Raw genomic sequence first — 25,780 nt, 5'->3', positions numbered from 1 at the left:
AGGAGAGAACAGGAAGCCAAAGGCTCGAAGGGGCAACCCGTGAGCTCTCACAGCACCAGATGCAAGTCCCACAGAGGAACAGGATCTCTGACGTGCAGGTAGAGACACTCCAGGCCCTTGAGGAATCTGGCTGTGATATCCTGAGAGAAAACCAACCTGCCCTTGAGTGGTGGGTGGAAGGCCGAGATGGCTGCTAGATGGACCTTGATGGATGAGAGCGACAAGCCCTGAAGCCTGAGGTGCAGGAGGTAGTCTAGAATGATCTGCAATGGGCCTCGCTCGGGACAAACATCCTTATTTGCCATCCAGCAGGTGAATAGCTTCCATGTGGCCAGGTAGGTCACCCTAGTGGAGGGTTTCTACTGCCCAACAGGACTCGTTGGACCTCAGACGAGCACTGCCGCTCTTGTGCGTTTAGCCACACAGCAGCCAAGCCATCAGATGAAGCGCTGCCAGGTTTGGGTGCAGGAGACTGCCGTGGTTCTGGGACAACAGGTTCGCCCTGAGCGGTATCTGGAACAGGGTCGCCACCAAGAGATCCAGCAGAGTGCTGAACCAGTGTTGGTACAGCCACACCAGCGCTATGAGGATGACCTTCACCCTGTTCTGCTTGATTTTCATGAGGACTCTGCACAGCAACGGCACTGGAGAAAAGGTGTACATCAGAGCCCCGACCATGGGAGCAGGAAGGCGTCTGACAGGGATCCCCTGTCCCTGCCCTGGAATGAGCAGAAGATGAGGCATTTCCTGTTCTTCCTGGACACAAATAGGTCCACTTGTGGAGTTCCCCACCTGCAGATGATAGAACTGACCACCTCCAGGTGAAGGGACCACTCGTGGCGAGAGGAGAATGTTCTGCTGAGGTGGTCTGCCCAAGCGTTCCTGGCCCCTGGGAGGTGAGCGGCCACGAGGTAGATGTCGTGCTGCAGGCAGAAATCCCTGATGTTGATCTGCAAAGACCGATTGTGACTGGATAAACAGCATTGAGTACTAAGATCACCCAGGTGGGCTCCCCAACCCAGGTCCGAAGAGTCAGAGACATGAGTCCTGACGAGACTGGGGCCGCAAAAGGGACTCCCTCCAGCACCGATGCGGGATCTTGCCACCAGGTAAGGGACGACAGTATGCTGTCCGTCACCCTGATCACCTGATACATACTGCGCCAGTTGGGGACATAAACCGACGCCAGCCATGCCTGTAGGGGCCTGAGGCGGAGTCGCACATGCCAGACCATGTAAGTGCATAATGCCACGTGACCCAACAGTCTCAGGCATGTGTGGGCAATGGTGAGTGGTTGGGCACGCAGAGATGAGATGAGGTTCACCATGGCATGGAACCAGCTTTCAGGGAGGAAGGCTCTGGCTTGAGTGGAGTTGAGTATCGCCCCAATGAATTCTATATGTTGCACTGGGGTGAAGGTCGACTTTTTGTCATTTATTCATAGGCCCAGATCGCGGCTGGTGGAACAGACCAGATTGAGATGCCTCCGCACCTGATCCAAGGACTGGTCCCTTATCGACCAGTCATCAAGGTACGGGTAGATCTGGACTCCCCAGATCTAGCCGCGTAGAGTGTCTGTGAACACTTTCAGGGCAGACGAGAGACCAAAGGGCAATGCCATGAACTGGAAATGGTACTGGCCCAACATGAAACAAAGGAAACGCCATTTCCCGGGAATATGGAAATACGGACGTATGCGTCCTTTAAATCTACCACTCTGCCGGATCCAGGAAGGGAATGATGGAGGCCAGGGAGACCATACAAAAACTTTTTGAGAGACTTGCTGAGGCGGTGCAGGTCTAAGATGGGTCTGAGACCCTCTTTTGGCTTTGGAATGAGGCAGTAAAGGGAGTAAAACCCTCTTCCTTCCATGTCTTGTAGAACCTCTTACACTGCCCCTAGGCTCATGAAGTTTTCAAGCTCCTGAATGAGGAGTTGCTCGTGAGAAGGGTTCCTGAAGAGGGACTGGGAAGGGGGATGGACAGTTTGGTCGGCTACAAACTGCAGGGTATAACCCAATGAGACTGTGTCGAGCACCCAGCAGTCGAAGGTGATATGGGACCAGGCTGACCAGAAAAGGTGGAAGCGGTTGAGGAAGATGGGGAGCAGATCCGGTGCAGTAACTGGGGCATCATCCTTGGGCGCACCCTCAAAATGACTTCTGCTGACTGCCTTGATCCCTGGAAGGACCGGGCTGAGCAGGTGAACGAGACGACAACTGGTGGCATCGCTTAAAACCAGTCTTTGTCCTCCTTTTTTTAGGAGCTGGAACGAGGGGGACCCCAAGACCTCGTGGAGGCGGCAGGGAGCGGAACAGCTTCCTGACCTGCTGAGGAGCATGAAGGCCTAAGGAGCGGAGGTGGCCCAGGAATCTTTAAGGCTGTGGAGCCTAGCATCAGTTAGCTCCAAAAAGAGCCCCGTTCCCTCAAAAGGGAGGTCTTGAAGGGTATACTGCATCTCCTGGGATAGCCTGGAGGTCTGTAACCAGGAGCTACGCCTCATGGCTATTGCAGAGGCAACCACCCTGGATGCTGAGTACTTGGCGTCCCAGGCCATTTGGAGGACACCCATGGCTACCGCCATGCCCTCATCTATCAGAGTGGCAAACTCCTGTGCCTGATCCTGTGGGAGGCTCTCTTTGAACTTGCTGACCGAGTCCCACAGGTTGAAATTGTACCTGCCATGTAGCGCCTGATGGTTAGAGACCCTGAATTGGGAGCTCACTGTGGAACAAATCTTTCTGCCAAATAACTCCAGTCTCTTGGCATCTTTATTTTTGGGGATGCCACTCGCCTGGCCCTTTCGTTGATGGCAGACATGACCAGGGACCCCGCAGGAGGGTGTGTGCATAGATATTCAACCCCCTGGGTGGGGACACAGTACTACTTTTCTGCCTTCTTTTACGTGGGAGGAATGAAAGATGGGGTCTGCCATACCAACTTGGCGATCTTCAGGACCCCTTGGTGAACAGGCAATGTGACCCAGGCTGAGGCAGAGGAGGGAATGACACTGAAGAAGTCATCAGGCTCCTCAGCTAGCTCCTTGACCTCCAAATGCATGTGGGCCGCCACCCTTTTATGGAGGGCTTAGTGCTCCCTAATGTCATCAGAGGAGCAGCTAGTTTGTGAGGGCCCCACCACCGCCTCATCTGGGGACGATGAGGATGACTGCATTGCTGGAGGCTGCGGGGCGTCCCCTTGCTGCATTGGGAACTGCTCTGTGGTTGCCGGGGCCTCCCTCGTGGTCACTGCTTCAGATTGGGCCCCTTGCTCCAACGCCAGTGCCGGCTGTGCCAGGGGTAGCTTGTCCAATGTCACCTGAGAGGAGCGGTGGGAGTATGGTGCCAGCATTACAGGCACCCACCGTGGATTCCAGTATTGCCACTGGGCGGGCCATTGCCCCTAAACCTATGCTGGTGCCACAGGTGCCTTGGCGGGCTCCCAGCTGGGAGACGATTTGTCCTGGACAGGGGAAAGACTAAACTGTCCCTCCAACCCAGACCACTGTTCTTCTGGGGACCAGGGCGGGGCCGTGGAAGCCTGAGTCTGTCGACTGACTCTTGTCGGAAACTGGTACAGGGAAGGCGAGTGCCAGTTCCTGCCCGAAGAATGGTACCATAGCCCTGGCGACTGGTGCCGCGACCAGGAACGGTCTCGCGTCTGAGGAGACCAACACCTAGGCAATCTGCAAGGCGATGGTGACTGGCATCTTGGTGATCACTGGTGGGAGGACCATCAGTACCGAGAATACGGGGATTGCCATTGTGACTCTAGAGTCCTGTGTCTTGTAAGCGGAGACTGTGGCATTGGAGACCTGGGCCTCCTGGCCGGAGACCAGGGTTGCGGTACCAGGGTCCTTGGCTGTGGCAAAAGAAAATGACGCCTTCAGTCCAGGGACTGGGGGCATTCCACTGCCTTTAGGGGCAGTCCCATTACCGGCTTGGTCATCTGAGCTGGTGACTTGGTGGGATCTATCATGTGGCCAGGCATCAGCGGTGCTGGTTGGCCTAACTGTTCTTTGGCTGCCAGGCCCGCCTTGGGCACAAATGGCCCTGCAATGGGCCAGGACCCCCTACTGCTCCCCAGAGTCAGAGGCGGATCCCTGGCTGGACCAGGGGGTCTGACCAAGCGGTACCCCTGAGAGCCTCCATTGCAGGCACAAGACCTAGCTCAGGTCCTTTGCGCGGTGTCTGCAGACCAGACGACTTAGACCACTTCTTCAGTACTGGCGAGGGGGGGATGGTGCCAGGTGGATCCCAGTGCCAGTGCACTGTGTACCAACGCTGAAGTACTGGGTGTGGAGTCTGAGCGTGAGGGCTCCAATGCTGGGCACAGAACAGCCTCCATCAGGAGGGCCCTTAATCGAATGTCCCGCTCTTTTTGAGTTTGGGGGTGAAAATTTTTGCAGATCTGGCACTTGTATTTTCGAACGGACTTCCCCAGGCACTTCAGACAACTCTCGCGAGGGTCACTGATTGGCAATGTCCAGCTGCACCCAAAACATGGCTTAAAGCCCGGGGAGTGGGGTATGCCCCGCTCCGGGACTCTAACTACTAAACTACTACTAAAACATTTAACAGCTAACTAATCACTGACTAAATAACAAAGGAGAACGATCTGAACAGTGAAGACCCGCTAATGCTCTTGCTAAGCAAGACCAGGCATTCCAACCAACCGTCACAGGCAATAAGAGGGAACTGAGAGGGTGTAGGGCCAGCGGTGCCTGATATACCGCCGCACGAGAGCGCCAGTCCAGAGAGCACCACAGCCAGCCCTACGGATACTGCTAAGGCAAAAGTCTCCGAAAACTGTGCATGTGGGCACGCATACCTAGAATGGAATCGACATGAGCAAGCACTTGAAGAAGGCGGCCACCGATGAGGCTTGCACCCTAGTCAAGCGGGAGGTTACAATCGCCGGTGGAGGCACTTTCGCCTGTTCATAGTAAAATTGGATGCAGACAGTGATCCAGGATGAAATTCACTGGGTAGACACTGGACGACCTTTCATTCTACCTGCCACCAGGACGAACAGCTGCATTGACTTACAGAACAGTTTGGTTCTTTCAATGTAAAAGGCTACCGAGTGCAATCTATGTTCCTCCTCAAACTCATGAGGCTTTGGGAGAAAGATCGGCAAGAATATGTCCTGACTTGCGTGAAACTGCGAAACAACCTTGGGCAGGAAAGCTGGGTGCGGCCACAGCTGGACCTTGTCCTCGAAAAACACTGTATAGGATGGCTCCAAACTAAGTGCCCTAATCTCAGAGACCCTATGGGCAGATGTTCTTGCCACCAGGAACGACACCTTGCAGGAGAACAGAAGAAGGAAACAGGAAGTTAATGGCTCGAAGGGGGCCCTCCACTTGCCGTGTCAGCACTAGATTCAGGTCCCAAGCAGGGACAGGGTCCCAGACATGAGGATAGAGTCGCTTCAGACCTTTTAGAAACCGGATCATCATGTTGTGGGCGAAGACCGACCTGCCCTGAAATGGAGGGTGAAAGGCTGATCAAGTGGCCAAGTGGACCTCAATTTATGAAAGGGACAAGCCCTGGAGACTGAGATGTAGAAGGTAGTCCAAGATCAACTGAAGTGAGGCCTGCTCTGGCCTAATACCCTGGTCCGAGGCCCAGCACATGAACCATTTCCATTTGGCCAGGTAGGCTGCCCTAGTAGAGGGTTTTCTGCTGCCCAAGAAGACCGGTTGGACACGGGCCAAGCACTCCTCTTCTGCACATTCAGCCATGCAGCAGCTAAGTCATCAGGTGCAGCGCTGCCAGACTCAGGTGCAGGAGACTGCCGTAGTTCTGGGACAGCATATCCGACCAGAGAGGCAGCTACAGCGGGGGGGTCACCGAGAGGTCCAGCAGCGTGCCGAACCAATGTTGGCGAGGCCAAGCCGGGGCTATCAGGATCACCTTCGCCCTGTCCTGTTTGATCTTCATGAGGACTCTGGATTAATGGCACTGCTGGGAAGGCATACATCAGAGCCTCCAACCACTGGAGTAAGAAGGCGTCTGACAAAGAGCCCCTGTCGATCCCCAAACCGAGCAGAACACGTGGCATTTCCAGTTCTAGCAAGTCACAAACAAGTCCACTCAGGGAGATCCCCACTTTCGGAAGATCACACTGACCACCTCGGGGATGCACCCCCATGTAGCTCCAGGGTACGCGGTGCCGGGTCATGCTTCTTCGACACCAACGAAGGGGAGAGGTGCTGGGTAAAGCCCAGTGCCGGGGTGCACTACACACCAAGGCCGAAGTACTGGGATTTGACTCTGTCTGGGATGGCTCCGAGGCTGGGCGGAGAGCAGCTTCCATGAGGATAGGCCTCAAATGGATGTCGCACTCTGTGTTCTGGGACGAAAGTTCTTATAGCTGCAACACTTCTCTTGTACATGTTATTCCCTAAAGCGTTTCAGGCAGCTGCTATGGGGGTCACTATCAGGCATAGGCCTGTTGCAGTTGGCGCAGGGCTTAAAACCCAGAAACCAGGGCATGCCCCTCCGCCTGGGGCAAAGTCCCTACCGGGACCCTAACTTACTAACTGCAGTGCTTAACAACTACTTCACTAGCTAACTACTGTAAACAAACTAGTTACAACACTAAAATGTGAAGCAAAGGAGAAAAAACAGCGACTGCTTGCTAGGCAAGGGAAAGGTGCTCTGACCAACCACCACGGGCAGTAAGAAGGAAATGAGAGGGCGTGGGGCTGGCGGCGCCAAATATACCAACACATGAGCGCACACTCCAGAGGGTGCCACAGCTGACCCTATGGATACCACTAAGGCAAAGATCTCCAACTATGCAAGTGGGCGTGCACAAACCTAGAATGGTGTGCATGAGCAAGCACTTGAAGAATCCATGATCTTTACCCTCGACCTCCTCACCATAACATCTTCGCCTAGCCTTCCATGACAGCCACAGGAGTCAAATGACTCCAAGTCCTCAGGCAAAGCCATTACCATGTTTCAACCCTCTAGGCCTCTCAAAGGCAGTCAGAGAAGCTGCTACAGCAGTTGGATGCCCAGACAGGGACCTCTAGGGACTGCAGCATGCGCCATCCACTCCAGGCTATTTACAAATCCTCTCCACATGCCACATAGCAGCACACAGCTTCCTCACCCCCCTCCAATCTCTCATCCTGGTAGAAACAGCCCATGATCTCTGGGCCAGTATCCCTCTCTCTCCTGTTGCAAAGGCCAGGCGTAATACTTTAATGTTATCTATAACTCTAGCACTCTCAGCGGGCTGGGATTGTACATGCTACATATGTCATGCTTGCATCTATCTTACTTTCTGTTATTTTGGTTTTCTCCCAGAGGCTTTCTGCAAAGGAGCTGTCCCCAATCCCAGAAGAGCCCACAAACAGGTAAACAAAGCACTGCTAGTGGGAGTGACAGAGTGCTAAATGAAATGGCAATGGAGCTAACCTTTTGGATATCATAGGAATGGTAGTGAGATGTTACAAGGATGGCATTGTTCTCTGCCACAATCATGGCATTATCATTGTACTATGGTACAGATAAAACTAACCTTCTGTTAGCAGAAGACTTAATTATTATTACTTGTCTTACAGCAGCCTCAGGGATCAGGGCCCCGTTGTGCCAGGCACCATACAAACACAGAACAGAAAGATGGTCTCTGCTCCAAAGAGCTCACAATTTAACTAGTTTTTAGTCTTCTCTCCAGTCAGACTAAGGATCATAAGCAACAACCTGGTTGAGATTGGATTAGTGGGAAGTCTGGATAGCTTCTGCCATCTCAAATACTTACCTGGTGTAGCTGACACGTGATGTAGCAGAGTGATCGGTTTGCTTCCTCCCCCTCAACATAAGCATCCATCACCACTGTCCTCCCCTCCACGATCAGGACACACTCATAGTCCCATTGCTGATCCTACAGCCAGGAAGAGAGAGACAGCTTCACCAGTATCCACTCACATGACCAAACCAACACACAGAGACTTTCAGGCACACACACCTATGCTCCCCCATAAAACTTCTCCTCCTGTTCCCATCTCAGTGCCCTTTTCCATACTACTCCCTACGCATGCAACATGCTCCTTGTTCTCATTTGCCATGCCACCTTTCTCCTGCGTTCTAGTCCCTCCTATTCTCTCCCTTCTTCATGATCTCCACATGAGAGGAATCAAATCAAGACCACAAACAAATTAATTCCCAGACGATACTGTATGTTGGGGAGAAGAGAGGGTTCCTATCAAAAGACTTCAGCCCAGAAGCAGGGGGATTAGAGGAAAAAAAACACTAGAGAAAGAGAGTTAGAAAAATGAGCCAGGGTATGTGTCAGTCACCAACCATTCTTGTATGTACAATAAACACTTCAACAGAGAAAGGTAACAATTAGACTGTAACTGAGAGAAATAGATTTCAGGGCATGTAGCCTATCAGGTTCCAGCTGTAGTTTGTACAAAGTCTATCAGGGACTATCATTCCAGAGAGGTTATTGAAGTAGTCTTCAAACTTTGGAGACAAATATGATTTTCACCTGTGACTGTAAATGCAGCCCAAAGGAACCAGAGTTTTTGAGGATCTGTAAGGCTTAATTTTAACTCTGTTGTAGAAGCTTCAGATGTGGAATAGCCACACAGACATTTTACTACATCAGGAGAAGGGGACAGGCAAACGAAAAATGGAAGAACTGCGCTCAGCTTTTGAGGTTTAAAATGGAATGAGAAGGGACTCAGCAGGGATCCACCTTGGATATGCAGTCCCCACATGCTTCAGTGAGGTGCCCTTAAATTTGACGCATCTAGGAACCGAGGTGCCAGAGGCTGCCCACAGGGTGCCTTGCTCCAAGCAAACCTCTTCTCAGTGCTCATGGGAAACAACAGGCACATACCTGATACAGATGGAAGTTTTTCCCCAGCAGGGTTATCGTCTGCTCCACGTTGACTGGGAGCAGAGAGGATCCCTGAATGCCCTGCACACAGGGACAGGCTCCAGGACCCCAGCTAAACTCCTCATTCTGAAAAACAAATACCCACAGAGAGCACCCACGGCACAGGGAATTTAACTTGACTGGAGCAATTAACACAGGCAAATACAGGAATGAAATTTCATCCTAACAGAAGGGGAAGCTGGGCTCACTGGGTATGTTTATACTTGGAGCTTATTGCCAGCTACCCTAGACATACTCGTACTCATTGAGTTAGCATGCTGAGAACTACAGTAGAGCTGGGATAGGCCAGGCAGTGGTGAGTGGCGGCATGGGCTAGCCATGCCAAGTACATAGCAACAGGCTCAGACGGGTTTGTACTAAGCATGGCTAGCCCATAGCCTCCTTGGTACTGCCCATGCTACTGCAGTTACACTTCTCTTTTTAGCAACCTAGCTCAATGACAGCTACAGCGAGTATTTGTATGCAGGCTGGGAATCACACCCTAGCTCATAGTGTAGACCCAGCCATTTACTACAGGGGTAAGAAGAGCAGTATAAGACTCCAAAGACAGCGAGCAGGAGGAAGTAGACACTACGCAAGCCCTAGGAATGGTGTATCAGGAAACCCGTTGCTTGGGCACTGTGCAGCTTCCAGGTAAAAAGCCACGCTACAACACCAAAGCCCCCTTCCTTCCTCAGGCTGCCATTTCCCACTCTGAACACATCACCATCCTTTGGCTCCGCCCTCTCCTCCAGAAGACCCTATCTTCCTTCCTGTGATGTAGTGTCTCCGAGTTTGGTGACCTCCATCTGAATTTCAAAGTAGATCATAGCTCTAAAGGTAGGTCTGAGAGCTGCATCAGAGACTCACCAACTCCAAAAATCCAGGGGCATCATATTGATAGTCAAAACCAGGGTGCAGAATTCTGGGGAAATCAGGGGCATCCCTCTCTGAAGAGTCTCCATCGCCTGAGAGAAGAGTGGAAGCAGAGAAGGGTGACGTATCATTCTCGGTCTGCAGTGAATCCATCCAATCCTCTGTGTCCTTGAGCTCTGTGCTTTCCCCAAGTAACCAGTCAGGAAGGACTGAAGATGGGACCTCAGAGGGAGGCAGTTCTGTCTCTAGGTCTCCTGGGAAATCAGCAGAGGAGGTGGGGGCACTTGAAGTTTGGTTGGGGGTAAAAGAAGATGGGATGGCAGATGTGGGTGCCTCAGAGGTTGGTAAAGTAGTAGTGGGAGGCCATGTGGAATTTGTAATGTCAGGGGGAGGGGTTAATGCTGCCACAACTGGCTGCAGAGTATTGAAGGCAGCAGTGGTGGGTGGGTCAGTGAACCACACTTCTGGGGCTGGGACTGGTTCAGAGGTAGGCAGAGCTGTATGGTCTGTAGTCTTTGCGGGGCTAGTAGTGACAGATACTACAGTAGGATTTGTGGCAACGCTGGTAGTAGTGGGCTTGTCTGTTAGGGGTAGCGCCATAGATTCAGTGGTGATCTTGAGAAAGGTGAGAATGGCTGTAGTTTGAGTTGCTGCGTGTGTGGGGCTAAAGGTCCCTGTGGGATGAGCAGTCATGGCAGAGACTGCAGGCAGAGTGGTGGTGGTGGGGACTGACTGTGTGATGGGAGTGTCGGTAACCACCATAGTGACTGGGGGAGTGATGGGTTTGGTGGCCACAGTCAGCGTGTTGGTGGAGGTCATGATGGTGGAAGCTGCTGAAGAAAGAAATGGACTTGAGGTTGGAATTTGTGTCTGAAGGGAGCCATTGAGATGGGGGCAGAGAGAGAGAATCACAGAGTGAGCATGAAAACAGCAACATGTGAGAGAAAGACAGAAGCAAAAAACAACAGTCAGTCAGATTCCATGGCAAAAGGGAATTCCCAGGAGGCCATTTTACCCTTATGAGATTTCTACTGAGAGAGAGATAAGCCTCTCACACCAGCTGGCTTCGCTGAGCACAGGGAATAAAGGCTAACACTGCACATCCTACAGAGAGATTCTGAGGGCCTGAAACTCTCAGAGTATGAAGGATTAACTCAATTATCAGCTTCTCCTCTTGCACAACTTCATCCACCCTTCCCCACACCAAGATACACCTGTCCCTCCCAGCTGGTGTTCCCTGCTCATCTTCTTCACCCTGCAATGTGCCCCAGCCTGATACACTTCTCCCCAGGCCAATTCTCTCTTGCTCCCTGCCTGCCTCCCTATTATCAGTTCCCTGATGGTTTTCTCCCAGACTCCTGATGCCTCATAGTTTCCCCAGATCCCTTACATCACGATTGCAGGCTGGGCATGAGGGGGGGTTTCTGGATGAGTTATGACTCACTCTGAATAAGAGGCCCATCCTGCCTCACTGCCCTGTTGCTGGAAATCTTTCCTCAGCCCCCATCCCACAATACCTGAGAAAACTCTACAAAGCAGCCAGGCTCTGAGGGATCAGGAGCCCCGCTTTAGTATCAGAAGGGGACACATACGCCTCTTGATACTCTCAGCCCACAGCAGCAAGATGGCTGCCATTTTAATCTGAGTAAAAACATAATCTTTCTGGACTTCAGTGGCAATCTTAGCAGATGGGATCTATGCACGAGACAAACCCTCTCATTGTAGATAATGGTCCCCTCTTCACAAGTTGCTTTGTGGGTGCAGAGGTGTTGGTGGATACACCAGTTACATCCCCAGTGACTGCTCACACATCCCTGACACCTGAAACAACAGTACAAGATTAGCCTCTGAGGAAGTCCAGTAGACAGATAGGAATGGCCAAAGCCTTTAGACAGGGAACCAACATGTACTCACGGTGCTGACTTCCACTGCAAGGCCACTGCGGCACAGTCATAGAAAGAGAAATCCACTGAAGCAATGAAGACATTATGGAAACGCACCACTAGCTTTACAGTTATGTGCTCTGAAAAGGGAAACAAAAATTGCACCTCTAAAATACTGGAGCTGTGACAGGTCCCCATGCTGCAGCATTATTAGACAGACAGACATATGGTACGCTTTATAGAGGGACACACTGTCTCCATAGTTTAGCTGGGAAGCGAGCCTCCCAGCATAAGCCCGATTTTCATCCTCCCTTATATAATGATTTCCATTGGTTTGGTTTGCCCATGCAACCTTAACTCTGCCCTCTTTCAGAAATATCCCAGCATGCCCCATTCACACATATACCATTCCTCCACCAACAGTGACTGAAATATAGATGTTCTTCACCTCCTTTACAACCCATTCACTCTCACCCACAGGACAAATGGACAGAAAGGAAAAAAAATACGGTTGCCCACACCACCTTCTGTCTACCCTCTTTGAGCAATGCTTCAATGCGCACATACTCACAGTGACCCTTGACACTTTACGATTCAGGGGTTCCAGAGCTGGTGAACACTGACACTCATCCAGCTCCCCAATACCATATGTGTACAATTTAAGAACCATGTGACAGATTTTAAAACTCCCTTATACTTACTCACAGGATACCAACTCAACCTACACTTTTACTTAACCATCACTAAAGCATTAGAATTCTCTCATATTCTACCTCACCACACGATTCTGACAAACTTTGCTGTTCCCTCTCCTGATGATTTTGTTTACCAGTCACTTCATTTACAGAAAATGTTGAACTGACCTGTTCCTGTTTTCAAAGCTGGTGCTTGGCTGGGATCTGGGGAGGGACACACGATGCCTGACTCTGTCAGAACTGCTGGACTCTCGTAGTCTTCAAAGTAACATGAATAGGCTTCTTCCTCATGCAAGGATGGTAAATCCAAGATAGTGAGGAAAATCTGCCAATCAAATATTAATATAAATCCATAATTTGTCCCTTCATAATTCACATTTTTCTAGTCAATATAATTTTGTTTTCCTAATTACGTACAGATGTGGTCTCCTCATCTCAAAAAATATATACTGGCACTAGACAAGGTTCAGAAAAGGGCAACTAAAATGATTAGGGGTTTGGAACGGGTCCCATATGAGGAGAGATTAAAGAGGCTAGGACTCTCCATCTTGGAAAAGAGGAGACTAAGGGGGGATATGATAGAGGTATATAAAATCATGAGTGATGTGGAGAAAGTGGATAAGGAAAAGTTATTTACTTATTCCCATAATACAAGAACTAGAGGTCATCAAATGAAATTAATAGGCAGCAGGTTTAAAACAAATACAGGGAAATTCTACTTCATGCAGTGCACAGTCAACTTGTGGAACTCCTTACCTGAGGAGGTTGTGAAGGCTAGGACTATAACAGCGTTTAAAAGAGAACTGGATAAATTCATGGTGGTTAAGTCCATTAATGGCTATTAGCCAGGATGGGTAAGGAATGGTGTCCTAGCCTCTGTTTGTCAGAGGGTGGAGATGGATGGCAGGAGAGAGATCACTTGATCATTGCCTCTTAGGTCCACTCCCTCTGGGGCACCTGGCATTGGCCACTGTCAGTAGACAGGATACTGGGCTAGATGGACCTTTGGTCTGAGCCGGTATGGCCGTTCTTATGTTCATCTCTCATTTTAAGAGACACAGAAACAAGTAATTGATCCATCCATCCACTGTCTTTCTAAGATGGCTCCCACTATTGTATCTAATCTCATTATCCTTGCTGCCCTTTTGATGATTTTAACTTTCTTTCGTTATCTTTTTAATAATCAGCATCATGAAGCTTTAGAAATCTATAGGCATGCTTACACATGCCAAGCCAAGGACAGACTTTGCAGTAGCAGCACAAGGCAAGTAAGAACCCTCAAAATGCATCACTCTCATAATAATATATGCATAGACATCTGACTTGACAAAGCCGTGATGGAACCCATCCCTCCTGGGGCCACTATGGCACGTAAGTGCCCTGAGTAAGGCACACTCTGATGAACTCAAAAGCTCAGTGATTCAGCTTCCACTGAAATCAATAGGAGATTTTCTCATTTACACCAGAATGGAAGATGGCCGACCATCTACAAATATGAAAGGAGAAAGCCACCATTTTTATCACAGGGGTATGTTTTCCAAGTACAATGTCACTGCTCACATTTCTCTTTTCTTCTCTGCTGATATTAGCTGGGCTTAGTGACTGGATGGATAAACATTGCTGTGTAGTATTAAAACTCCAGAGCCACTGCTCACTCACTATGGATCTGGAGCACTCAGAGCGACGACTGCACCTAAAGAAAGAGATTTAGGAAACCATCAGCGTGCTCTCCAAAACTGAGGAGGGGATGCATTCTTTGGCTACAGTATTCCTGTGAGCAGGACTCTCCCCAGCAAGAGTGGTAGGGAAACCAAACACACCAACTACAGTAGTGACAACAAGCTAAGGCATGTAGTCTCAATAGCCCCAACTGTGCTATGGCAATCCAAATTTGGGCATGTATGGAAATCTTGGCAACACTGGGTACATTAGATACAGCACAACTTTGTTTTGTAAATTATAGTTACAGTTTACAGCTGAGTAAACCTGGCCACTAAGATTAAAGGTGGACGTGAGAAACCTGAGGGGAATAAGGGACACAACAGAGGGTTATGAACTGAACACTGTGGCACTGCATAGACAGAAACAGAGAAAAGGATAGCCAAGTGGAATTAGAACCCTGTTTGATGGGAGCTGGAGTTCACAGCATTGCTGGATCCACTACCAAGGACTGGAACAGAGTGTTGAAGGCTAAATGAGGAGAGAGGATGAGCCAGTAGCAGCAGAAAGGAGAAGGCTGTTAGCTGCATGGAACAGACTAGTTTCCTTGCTGTGGTCAGTGAAACCCAGACTGAGATCCACTGGGAAGGATACAGTGCATGGTGACTGAAGACAAGCGCAGAACTGAGTGAAATGCAGTGGCTCCAATTTGCAGGAACTGGAAGGTGCCAGAGAAAAAGCAGCTGTTGACTAATGGTGGCATTTCAGGGAGGTAGTGTGGGAAGACAGAATCGGATGATAGAAGGATGAGGGATTAAAGAATGAATGAACTCAGAGGAGATGTATGTACCACATGCAGCAGCTAAAAGTATTCTAAGTAGGGCTATACAAGTCTAAATATATGTTGCACAAGATCATATAAATGTACGAACAGAAGAGTTAACATCATCGCATACTGTACCTTATTGGAATTTTAGTAAAACTGACAGAACTAAACAAAAGAAAATTAATTAGCTAATCCCAAATAATCATTTCTCTGAAGAGCCTTGTTGAGGAAGTGATCAGAGATCTTACCGTCCCTGGAGAACACACCAGCCACAGTATGGATCTTTCAGTGTCAAACACGATTCACAATCCAAGTACTGTGAACATTCTAATATGGGAACCTTTACCACCTGCCAGAGAAAGACAAATTAATCTAGTGAAATTCCAGCTGAAAACCTAGCAGCTCCACCCACAAGTCCTACAACTTCTGCTCATTCAACATTCTGTTAGCTACCAGAATCATCTGAAACTAAAGAAATAGGAGCCAAATATTCAAAAGTGGCTGTTTCCCATATTAGTAGAAGAGAAATTTGTTCCATTGGATGGTGTTGGCTGCTACAAAAATGCCAAGGCAGAGCTAAGACACAGGTGCTGCTATTATATAAACTACTAGTAGTACAATCTTTTTCAAAAGCAGAAAACTCTGGTATGGTGAAAAGGTCAGATTTTAATGTCACAGAAAGACTGATGCACAATAGATTCCATCCCTCTTTTCTCACAGAAGTTGTTGCAGTACAGAGTTATGCAATGGATCCTTGATGACCTCCTGCAGTATGTGCTTCAGTTCAGTTCTCAATAAATATTATTGTGGACCGCCTGGTCTAGGCCAGCTGTTTGTTTAAACCTCAATTCTTCTAAGTGCTCTAAAATCTACATGGTTACTCAGATTGCCCTGAAATTTGGCATGGCTCATTGGGCACTGGTCAGGGTGTTCCAAATTTGTGGTCATTTTGACCAAGGGGTTCCCAAAATACAATCCCCCCAAAAAGTATTTTCTTAATGTTGACATATTTTTGCTCAGAACTGGGGATCAAACCATGGCTCTGACCCTGATACAAGGCTCTCCCTCACTTGAGGGTTTCCCCCAAAGAGTGTATGGCACCCACTAGCCTTCTGGGGGAACAAAATTCAGAATGGTATTAGCTGAAGAGCTTGGCTCCCAATTTACCCTCATGCCTAATGCTCACAAGCAAATCAGATTACACTGAACATGCAAAGATAAAGAAGCCAAGAGGGTTTGTAGTTTAGGAAGTTTCATGGTACCTAGATAGCTTATGGGGATAAGCAGATGACTTAGATCCTAAACTGTGCCCAGCTAATGACACTTCAAATCCCCGGTAAGGCAAACATCTGGAAAAGGTCTGAGCTGGAAGGTCTACATGTTGTACGAAATGGTAGGGGAGAGGTTGGAGAAGAAAAGAAACACCCCCGTCTTCTCTCATGCATGTAAATTTATTAAGCCCATGTAATAAAGCTCTCAAGATTTTGGGACATATAGATGTCTGGAATTTCTCTCACTGGCTCTGTTAACAACTACACACTTAAATGCATGATTATTATCCTCATTCCACTATCACAAAATGTACAGGAGAGAGAGGAGCACAGAGTAATGGTGTCTAGAGACTCCTGCACTGCAACTATTGCTGGCTCTGGCAGTGGCCTGCTGAGTGACCTTGGGCAAGTCTCTTCACCTCTCTGACATTTTCCTTAATCAACAAGTGTTGTAGCCAACATGGAGGAATTCTACATTAGATCTTGACAGATAAAGAAGGTCTGATCACAGAACTAAAATTAATGGTAATTTAGATACACGTAATCATGATTTGATCATATTTCTAATGTGGACCCGGAATAAAGTCCAGACCAGTGATTTAAATATATACTTGGTGCTTTAAAAATGTCAATTTCACAAAGCTGAAAACATTTATCAGCCAAATCAGCTGGGAGGAAGAATTCAATCAGAAAAATATAAACGATCATCCAAAATTGTTTAAGATCACTTTCATAGATGCCCAAAAAGCCACCATCCCACAACTGAGGAAAAAGGGTTAAAAATCTGACCTGGTTTAGGGGGGAAGTGAAGGCAACTATACATTTTTTTTTTTAAAGATCTATATATCAAATGGAAGAGAGGGGAAGTTGATAGTAATGAATATAAATCAGAAGCAAGGAATTGTAGAAAACTGATAAGAGAAGCAAAGGGACACAAGGAGACATCTATGGCTAACAGAATTAAGGACAATAAGGAGGCGCTTTTTAAGTACGTTAGGAACAAAAAGTATCCTAACAATGGTATTGGTCCATTGATAGATGGAAATGGTAGAATTATCATAACACAGAAAAGACAGATGTCTTCAATAAATATTTCTGTTCTGTATTTGGGAAGAAAATAGATGATGTAGTCATATCATATGATAACACACTTTCTATTCCACTAGTATCTCAGGAGAATGTTAAACAGCAACTACTAAAGTTAGATATTTTAAAATCAGTTGGTCCAGATAATCTGCATCCAAGAGTTTCAAAAGAGCTGGCTCAAGAGCTTGCTGGGCCGTTAATGTTGATTTCAATAAGTCTTGGAATACTGGGGAAGTTCCAGAAGATTAGAAGAAAGCTACTTGAAAAAGGATAAATGGGATGACCCAGGTAATTGTAGGCCTGTCATTCAGACATCAACTTCGGCAAGATAACAGAGCGGCTGATATGGGACTCGATTAATAATTAAAGGAGGTTAATATATTTAATGCCAATCAATATGAGTTTATGGAAAACAGATCCTGTTAAACTAATTTGATATCTTTTTTTGATGAGATTACAAGTTTGACTGATAAAGGTAATAGTGCAGATGTAATATACGGAGACTTCTGTAAGTCATTTGACTTAGTAGGCATGACATTTTAAAACCTGAATGATGCAAAATGAATATGGCACACATTAGACAGATTAAAAACTGGCTATCTGACAGGTCTCAAAAAGTAATTGTAATGGGGAATCATTATTGAATGGATGTGTTTCTAGTGGAGTCCCATAGAGATCAGTTCTTGGACCTATGCTATTTAAAGTTTGCAGATGAGAGAGAAATTGGGGGAGTGGTAAATAACGAAGAGGACCAGTCACTGATTCAGAGTGCTCTGGACCGCTTGGTAAACTGGGCACAAGTAAACAATGTGCATTTTAATATGGCTAAACATAAATGTATATATCTAGGAACAAAGAACTCAGGCCATACTTACTGGATGGGGGACTCTATACTGGGAAGCAGTGACTCTGAAAACAATTTGAGGATTGGTGGATAATCAGCTGAACATGAGCTCCCAGTGTGACACAGTGGCCAAAAAAGCTAATGCAATTCTGGAATACACAAATGGGGGAATCTCAAGTAGGTGTAAAGAGGTTATTTGACCTCTGTGTTTGGCACTTGTGTGACCGCTGCTGGAATACTGTGGTCAGTTCTGCTGCCACAATTCAAGAAGGATGTTGATAAACTGGAGAGGGTTCAGAGAAGAGCCATGAGAATGATTAAAGGATTAGAAAACATGACTCAAGGAGCTCTAGTTATTTAGCTTACCAAAGAGAAGGTTAAAGGGGAACTTGATCACAGTCCATAAGGACCTACATGGGGAACAAATATTTAACAATCTGCTCTTCAATCTAGCACAGAAAGGTGTAACGCAATCCAATACCTGGAAGTTGAAGATAGACAAATTCAGACGGGAAATAAAATGTAAATTTGTAATAGTGAGAGTAACTAACCACTGGAACAAGTTACCAAGGATCGCAGTAGATTCTCCATCACCGACAATTTTAACGTCAAGAGGGGATGTTTCTCTAAAACCTATGCATTAGGAAATATTTTGAGGGAATCTATGGCTTGTGTTATACAGAAGTCAAACTAGATGACCACAATGGTCATTTCTGGTCTTAGAATCTACGAATTTGTAAATAATCTACGGACCCGAGCCTCAGTTTCCCATATGTAAAATGGGGATATGGATGTAAAGTTCTTTGAGATGTACTGATGAAAAGCGCTATATAAAAGCTAGGTCTTTTTGTTACTGTTTAGACACAGTAGTTTATCTACTGCAAACCTAGATGAGAACTGTGATGAACTGGGGTTATGTCTGTTCAAATTATGAATTCTGATTGATATTGTGAAGTTGTACTGTGAAAACCTGCTTTATCATGAATGCTTATACGTATGTCAATCCACCATAGCTGACAGGACCTGTAGCGGTTACACACCAGACAGATACTACAAAAGGTGCTTAGGCCCTAACCACCCTAGTGTGGTGAAAACATCTGGGAACAGTGGGTGAGCTGCATCCTTAGAAAACCAGTTTAGCTGACTCCTCCGAGGGAGGAGGAGGGAAGAGGTAGGAGCAGTGGCAATTTACCAGGAGTAGAAAAAAAAGACCAGGTGACCAGGAGAGGTTTAAATAAAATAAATACACAAGAACAGGGGGAGTCAGACAAGAAGCAGTAGCTTGGGGCAAGAGAGAGCATGGTCATGGAAGCTGGATAAGGGGCTCTAAGGGAGAGGTCATTCAGCATTTAGCAGCCTCATGAGACAGGGGGTCTCTGCCCCGTTTCCTGAGGCCAGATAACCACAAGAACTCTGGACAACCCAAGGGTTTCATACCCCAGCCAAAAGAATGCCCTGCAATGCTGAGGAAACTGAGGCAGGGACATGTGTTTAGTCTTTCATGTTTTGTATGATCTGGATTCTCCTGTGCTTTACATGATTAAGTATAAAAGAGCATAAAGGCATTAGACTATACAAAGTGCATGTGTGTTGTCTGCTTCAGAACTACTGCATGCCCCTGAGAATCAAACTGTACATCAGAAACTTCACTTCTTTGGGGCATAGTTTTGGGAGAGGGGGATGTTTACGTAACTGAGATCAGTGCTGATCCTGGGTCCTAGGACAGGTGGGTTTGAAGCCCTGTGATGCACATTCATCCTGCAGGGTTTAATGCAAGCCAGATGGGCCAATTAACAAATTAGGTAGCTAATGAAGGAGGCTCAGCTGGGCAGCTGAAAGCAGAAGGGCTGCTGGGGTAAGGCAGACACTCCTAGGAGAAAGGGAGGAATGAGTGGAGACTGCAGCCTGCAGTCAATCCCTGGGAAGAGGGAGGAGGCTTTGGGAACTGGTAGGCCTAGAAAGAAAAGGGAAACCATTAGTGGGAAGTAGCCCAGGGATAGAGCAGTGAGGCTAGAGAGAGAGGGCCCTGTTTGCTGGGCTGAACCCAGAGAAGATGGAGGACCCAGGATCCCCTACCAGCCACTGGGCGAGTGGCACCAAGACAGTGAGCGGGAAGACTGCCTCAGACCATTGAGGAGCTAACCCCGCCCAGAAAGGGAGAACACAGATAGTGACATGGCCAGAGGGTCAAGCCATGGAGAGGATATTGCATTTCCTGAGGCTGCGAGAGGGGCTGCAAGCAGATAGCAGAGACGAAATGACACTGTGCAAACTGCAGCTGGGAGATGGGGGCAGCATCGGCCTCAAGCTAATCCCCGGAGTACCAGGAGGAGGCACCAGCCCAGCAGCGAGCGATGCCCCCTGTGACAAGCCCCATTTCCAAGATGTGGTAGCAGTCCGAGAGTCAGTGCCCGGGAAATATGCCAAAGAAGCTAAGGGAGGAAGCAGTGCTGCAGCCTGCTGAGGTTTTAGAAGTGTAACACACACCAGGGGATCCAGAGCTCAGAAGCTTGGATTCTCCTCACAGCAGTCCTAGTGGATAGCCAGGAAGGAGTGCTCGCTAGGATCTGTGACAACTACAACTGCTTAAATGGCTACTAACTCCTACAAACATTCCTCTTTCTGTTTTAAAAAAAAATAGGAAATTCACTGATGGATGACATCATTAATGCAGAGTTAAGTTTGCCTGGTGGTATCTCATGTCCTCAAGAATATCAAGTTCAGCAAAAGTCAAACCTTTGAAAAAGAGGAAATACATGCCAACAAAACGTTAAATCTGCCCTCTTTGAGTAATGACCCAATACTTCCATAGCTCACACACCTGCACTCTGCTTTTCCAGAAAGTGCATATCACTCAGGGAATTGGGCATGTGACAACTGTAGCAGAGTAATATGCCTTCTCTTTTCAAAGATAAAATTTGTTTTTAGGTGAGCTGTTCTGAACAGGGGCTACCTACACTATTCTACACTCAAGCACTGGGCAACCACACACTGGTTAAATTTTACAACCCCTCACCCCCTTTTACACTCCCTTCATTCTTACTCATAGGATTCCACCTAACATTACACTTTCATTTACCTATCATTAAACACACTGACTGGGTTTCATATCCCACCTCACTGCTGACAATCCCCATGGCAAGCAGAGCCCTGTAACCCCACTCCTGACACAACGTACACAACTCGGTGCTGAACTGATGCATTCCTTTGATCACATATGGTGGAGCAAAGACTTACATGTCCTCATATCACCATCATAGCTGTGTGATGCTCCTCAAAGAAATCTCCAGACCTCTTCAGATCAAAATCACATCTCTTATCAAGCTCTCCAGCTAATGCCTCCACTGTTCAGTATAGCTATTCTTAACACAGCGAATGCAGAATGCAGTTAATTCCCTGGGGCTATTCCCAGCTCGGGGGGGGGGGGGGCAGAGTTAAGGTTGTGTTGGTGTCTACTTTAACACTCAAGGAAGACAAGACCACTAAGGAGATGGTTCATCAATGGCTGTTAGTAAGGATGGGCAGGGATGCAAAACCATACTCTGAAGTGTCCCTAGCCTCTGTTTACCAGAAGCTGGGAATGGGTGACAGGGGATGGATCACTTGAAGGATCAGAGGATCACTTGAAGAGGAGACACTAAATGAATTTTTTGCATCAATCTTTACTGCAGATGACAAGAGGGAGATTTCCACATCTGAGCTATTCTGTTTAAGTGACAAATCTGAAGAACTTTCTCAGATTGAGGTGTCAATAGAAGAGGTTTTAGAACAAATTGATAAATTAAATAGCAATAAATCACCAGGACCAGAGGGCATTCACCCAAGTGTTCTGAAGGAATTCAGATGTGAAACTGCAGAACTACTAAATGTGATATGTAACTTATCACTTAAATTAGCCACTGTATCAGATGACTGGAGGATAGCTAATATAAAGCCAGTTTTTAAAAAAGGCTCCAGAGGCCCTCTTGGCAATTATAGGCCAGTAACCCTAGCTTCAGTACCAGGGAAAGTGGTTGAAACTATAGTAAAGAACAGAATTATCAGACACACAAATGAACATGAAAAGTTGGGGAAGAATCAACATGGCTTCTGTAAAGGGAAATCATGCCTCATCAATCTATTAGAATTCTTTGAGGGGGGTCAACACATATTGGACAAGGGTGATCCAGTGAATATAATGTACTTGGACTTTCAGAAAGCCTTTGACAAGGTTCCTCACCAAAGGGTCTTAAGCAAAGTAATCAGTCATGGGATAAGAGGGAAGTCCTCTAACAGATGAGTAACTGGTTGAAAGATAGGAAACAAAGGGTAGGAATCAATGGTCAGTTTTCACAGTGGAGAGAGGTACATAGTGGGTTTCCCCAAGGAGTCTTACTGGGACCAGTGCTGTTCAACATATTTATAAATTATCTGGAAAAGGGGTAAACTGTGAGATGGCAGTTTGCAGATGATACAAAATCACTTAAGATAGTTAATTCAAGGCAGACTGTGAAGAGTTACAGAGGGATCTTACAAAACTGGGTGTGTGGGTAATAAAATGGCAAGTGAAATTCAACATTGAGAAATGCAAAGGGTCATGTACATTAGAAAACATAATCCCAACAATACATACAAAATAACAGAGTCAAAATTAACTGTTACCACTCAAGAAAGAGATCTTGGAGTTATAGTGGATAGTTTCTGAAAACACCTGTTCAATGTGCAGTAGTAAAAAAAAGCTAACAAAATGTTAGTAACCATTAGGAAAGGGATAGATAAGACTAAGCTTGATAAGTTTATGGAGGGGATGGTATGATGGGATAGCCTAATGTTGGCAATTAATTTGGCAATTGATCTTTGATTATCAGCAGGTAAATATGCCCAGTGGTCTGTGATGGGATGTTAGATGGGGTGGGATCTGAGTTACTACAGAGAATTCTTTCCTGGGTGCTGGCTGGTGAGTCTTGCCCACATGCTCAGGGTTTAACTGATCGCCATATTTGGGGTCGGGAAGGAATTTTCCTCCAGGGCAGATTGGCAGAGGCCGTGGAGGTTTTTCGCCTTCCTCTGCAGCATGGGGCACGGGTCACTTGCTGGAGGATTCTCTGCAGCTTGAGGTCTTCAAACCACAATTTGAGGACTTCAATAACTCAGACATAGGTTAGGGGTTTGTTACAGGAGTGGATGGGTGAGATTCTGTGGCCTGCATTGTGCAGGAGGTCAGACTAGATGATCATAATGGTCCCTTCTGACCTTAAAGGCTATAAGATAAGAAGACAGAAAAGATCATAATGCGACTTTATCTATCCATGGTACACCCTAACCCTGAATATTACATGGAGTTCTGGTCGCCACATCTCAGTTTGGAAAAGCGATGACTGAGGAGGAATTTACGACCGTTACTAACCTTTCTATAACTGTTGTTGTTCGAGATGTGTTGCACATGTGCATTCCACGTTAGGTGTGTGCATGCCCTGTGCATAGTTGCCAGAAATTTTTCCCTCAGTGGTACACATCAGGTCAGCTCTAGCACCCTCTGGTGCCATGCGCTCATGGAGCAGTATAAGGGGACTGGCCAACTCCACACCTTCTCAGTTCCTTCTTGCCAACTAACTTTGTCAGAGGGGTAGGACGGTGGGTCATGGAATGGACCTGTGCAACACATCTCAAAGAACAATAGTTACAGAAAGGTTAATAACTATCTTTTCTTCGAGTGCTTGCATAGGTCCATTCCATGTTAGGTGACTCATAAGCAGTACCCTAGGTGGTGGGCTTGCAGTTCATGGACATGAAGACTGCAACACTGCCGTACCAAACCTGGCATCATCAATAGCTTGCTTGGTTGCGGCATAGTGGGAAGAAAAAGTATGCACCAATGACAAGGTCGCCACTCTGCAAATTATCTGGACTGGGATCTGAGCCAGAAACACCACGGAGGAAGCTTGTGCTCTCATAGAATGGGCAGTCAGGATGGCAGGTGTTGGGATGCCCATCTGCTCACAGCATGTGTGAATGCAGGAAGTGACCCAGGATCAAATTCTCTAAGCCAAAATGGGTAGGCCTTTCATCCTATCTGCTATTGCCACAAAGAGCTGTGTGGATTTACGGAATCGCTTGGTCCTTTCTATATAGAAAGCTAGGCCATGCCTAACATCCAGCACATGCAGATGCTGCTCCTCCCTATTCTTATGAGATTTCGGGAAGAAAACTATCAGGAAAATGGTCTAATTATTAAGAAACTGTGAAATCACCTTCGGGAGGAATGCAGGTTGGGAGTGAAGTTGTACCTTTATCCTTAAAGAACACCATGTACGGGGGTTATGAAGTAAGGGCCCTAATCTCTGAGACCATTTTTGCTGAGGTAATTGCTACCAGAAAGGTGACCTTCCAGGAAACCTACAATAGAAGGCATGATGCCAGCAACTCAAAGGGAGGACGTGGGAGTCTTGACAGGACCAGGTTTAAGTTCCACAGAGGAATGGGTTTCTGGATCTGCGGGTATAGCCTTTCTAAGCCCTTGAGGAAGCAAATGGCCATTTCGTGTGAAAAAAGTGACCGACCCACCACCAGAAGGTGGAAAGCTGAGATGGCTGCTAGCTGTACTTTAATAGATGAAATAGCTAGGCCTTAGTGTTTCATCTGAAGAAAATACTCCAGCAGAGGCTGGAGAGGTGACCTAATGGTCGAGAGGCCTCGATTGGATGACCAAATGGAGAAACGCTTCCACTTGGTGAGGTAACATGGCAGACTTGCTCCGAACAGGCGTTTAACCATGGAACTTGCACATGGTCAGGTGGAGGGTGTTGAAGTTCGGTTAGAGCATTCAGCCGTGATCTTGCGAGATCAGGTCCAGGAGGGGAGGGAGTGGCATTGGGGTCGATACTGACAAGTCCAATAACATATCAAAGCAGTGCTGGTGTGGCCAGCCTGGATCTGTAAGAATAACCCTTGCCCTGTCCCGGCTGACCTTCAGTAAGACTTTGTGCACGAGAGAAATGGGGGGAAAGGCATGGAACAGGTACTTTGCCCAAGGGAGTAGGAAGGCATTGAGTGAGCCTGGTCTGTGGCCACACAGAGGGCAAAACTGTTGACATTTCCTGTTCTGCCTGGTCGCAAACAGGTCTATCAGGGTATTCCCCCACCACTGGAAAATGATCCTTGCTATGTCAGGGCAAAGGAACCACTCTTGGGGAGAGAAGAAAGACCTGCTGAGCTGAACTGCCAGTTCGTTCTGGACTCCTGGAAGGTGAGAAGCTTCAAGGTGGAATGAGTACTTCATGCAGAACTCCCACAAGCAAATGGCCTCTTTACAGAGAGGGGAAGAGCGGGCCCCTCCCTGCCTGCTGATGTAAAACATGGTGGCTGTGTTGTCTGTAGGGACTCGTTCAAGCTTGCTTGCAATGTAGGGTAAAAACACCTACCATGCTAGGCGGACCGCTCTGAGCTCTCTGTCATTTATATGTAAGAAGAACTCTTCCTGGGGCCACAGACTTGGTGCCCTGAGGTGCCCCAGGTGAGCCCCCAACTCAGCTTGGATGCATCTGAGATTACGAATATTGAGGGCTGGGGTCTGATGAAGGGAACGCCCAAGCCTACTGAACAGGAGTCCCTCCACCAGTCAAGGGGGGCAGGAACTGTGAGCACCAAGTCCAAATGATGATGTGCATGCAGCCATGTGACCCAACAGCCTGAGGCAGAAATTGGCTATTGTGACTGGGTGGACTTTGACCTGAGATATCAGTGACACCACTGACTGGAAGT

At 47.4% G+C, this 25,780-nt stretch overlaps 1 protein-coding gene across 8 annotated transcripts in view; it reads right to left on the bottom strand.

Moving 5' to 3' along the window:
- PLXNB1 (plexin B1) overlaps positions 1-25,780 on the bottom strand; it is a 211,147-nt gene that overhangs the window by 68,989 nt on the left and 116,378 nt on the right. For 7 of the 8 annotated variants that reach the window (XM_045023174.1, XM_045023178.1, XM_045023180.1 and 4 more), the window contains 8 exons: positions 15,088-15,188; positions 13,915-14,047; positions 12,523-12,679; positions 11,691-11,799; positions 11,489-11,597; positions 9,771-10,646; positions 8,862-8,987; positions 7,776-7,898 (listed from right to left, as the gene is read on the bottom strand). In XM_045023174.1, the coding sequence (XP_044879109.1) occupies positions 7,776-7,898; positions 8,862-8,987; positions 9,771-10,646; positions 11,489-11,597; positions 11,691-11,799; positions 12,523-12,679; positions 13,915-14,047; positions 15,088-15,188 (1,734 nt within the window). Of the gene's footprint in view, positions 1-7,775; positions 7,899-8,861; positions 8,988-9,770; positions 10,647-11,488; positions 11,598-11,690; positions 11,800-12,522; positions 12,680-13,914; positions 14,048-15,087; positions 15,189-25,440; positions 25,626-25,780 lie in introns of those variants that run through there. The other variant, XM_045023182.1, reaches the window with a different exon arrangement.

This window comes from Mauremys mutica, chromosome 7 (genome assembly GCF_020497125.1).
Source record: "Mauremys mutica isolate MM-2020 ecotype Southern chromosome 7, ASM2049712v1, whole genome shotgun sequence".
In the NCBI taxonomy this organism is placed as follows: Eukaryota; Metazoa; Chordata; order Testudines; family Geoemydidae; genus Mauremys; species Mauremys mutica.
Note: the sequence above shows the minus strand (reverse complement) of the source record. Positions and strands in the feature narration are given on the sequence as shown.